Source organism: Fulmarus glacialis, unplaced genomic scaffold, assembly GCF_000690835.1.
Source record: "Fulmarus glacialis isolate BGI_N327 unplaced genomic scaffold, ASM69083v1 scaffold26264, whole genome shotgun sequence".
Classification (NCBI taxonomy): Eukaryota; Metazoa; Chordata; class Aves; order Procellariiformes; family Procellariidae; genus Fulmarus; species Fulmarus glacialis.
Window position 1 is genome coordinate 14848 of NW_009206602.1, and position 1124 is coordinate 15971.

At 53.1% G+C, this 1124-nt stretch overlaps 1 protein-coding gene across 1 annotated transcript in view; it reads right to left on the reverse strand.

Moving 5' to 3' along the window:
- The window catches only part of SLC35A4 (solute carrier family 35, member A4), a 967-nt gene extending 774 nt beyond the window's left edge, over window positions 1-193 (reverse strand). Inside the window, 1 exon segment of the mRNA XM_009575814.1 lies at window positions 1-193. This exon segment is cut by the window's left edge and continues 14 nt beyond it. Coding sequence (XP_009574109.1) covers window positions 1-193 — 193 coding nt within the window.
- Between the last annotated feature and the right edge of the window lie 931 nt (window positions 194-1124).

The following is a 1124-nucleotide window of genomic DNA, read 5'->3' on the forward strand; positions in this document are numbered from 1 at the left end:
ACCCCAGTTTCGTCAGCTCGACAAGAACCACAACGGATGCGGAGCTGAATGGGATCATCCCGTCCACCTTGCACAGGGTCAGGAGGGGAGCATGAGAGCCGTATATGGCTACAGACAAGACCAGCATCAGTCCCCACAGCCCCCTGCGGAGCACCCGGTTTGCAGAGCCAGCAGCATTACCAAATATCACCATTTTCAGGCAGTAGCCAGCACGGGCGAGCTGCTATCAGTGCAGACAGGCCAGACAGACTCGCACCCTAAAACATTCAAGAAGAGACCAAATAGCATGAATTTAATGAGCCTGATTAAAACAGGATGTTACCTGCTACATTTCTGATGCAGTGGAAGAAAATAGTTTTGTCTTTCGTTAGGAAGAGAACTACAAGCCTCCCCAGGAAGCCACACAAAACATGCTCCTAGGGCAAAGCGTTCCACTCGGCAGAAGGGCGTATGAGTGGTAAGCGTGATGACATGTCACAGGCAGCCTTTCAGTCCACAGGGGCATGGGGAGAGAGGTGAGGGGAAAAGGCAGCTGGCAAACCGTTGGCTACCGATGCTTCCAAGCTACTGTGGGTTAGTGGAGTGATCACCGCTGTCACGATGCTCTAATAAATACCCCATAACCAGACCCGCTGATGTCTTGCAATGATGTGGTGGAAAGCCCTTTTCCAGTGGAAAAGAATGGTGTACGTGATGTGCCTCTTAAAGCCCTAGGAATCTTCTGTGCCTGCTAACTAAGGAGTACCATTCCTACAGTCACCGCTGCCAAAGGGCTCCTTGCTAGTCCCGACCTTTTCTCAGTGAACTGAAATAGTCCCGGACTGTCTTTTCAACGTCGGGGATAGCGTAGTTCTGAGCGGCGTATATCCCGGTGCAGGTCCCAACCATGAATCCCAGGACGGCCGAGAAGCGAAGTTTGGCTATCAGGTAGCCTGCCAGGAAGCCTTTGAGAAAGGGTGAGGCCAGCAGAGAGCCATCCTGCGGGGAAGAGTGAAGAGTGAGGCCAGGGTGAGCTTGCGCAGGGAATGCAGAGCAGGGACATGCCCCGGGGATTTTTTTTTTTTTTTACCAAGCCCCTCAAGACGGGTGACTGCTCCGCCCCGAGGCACACGGGTCATCACACC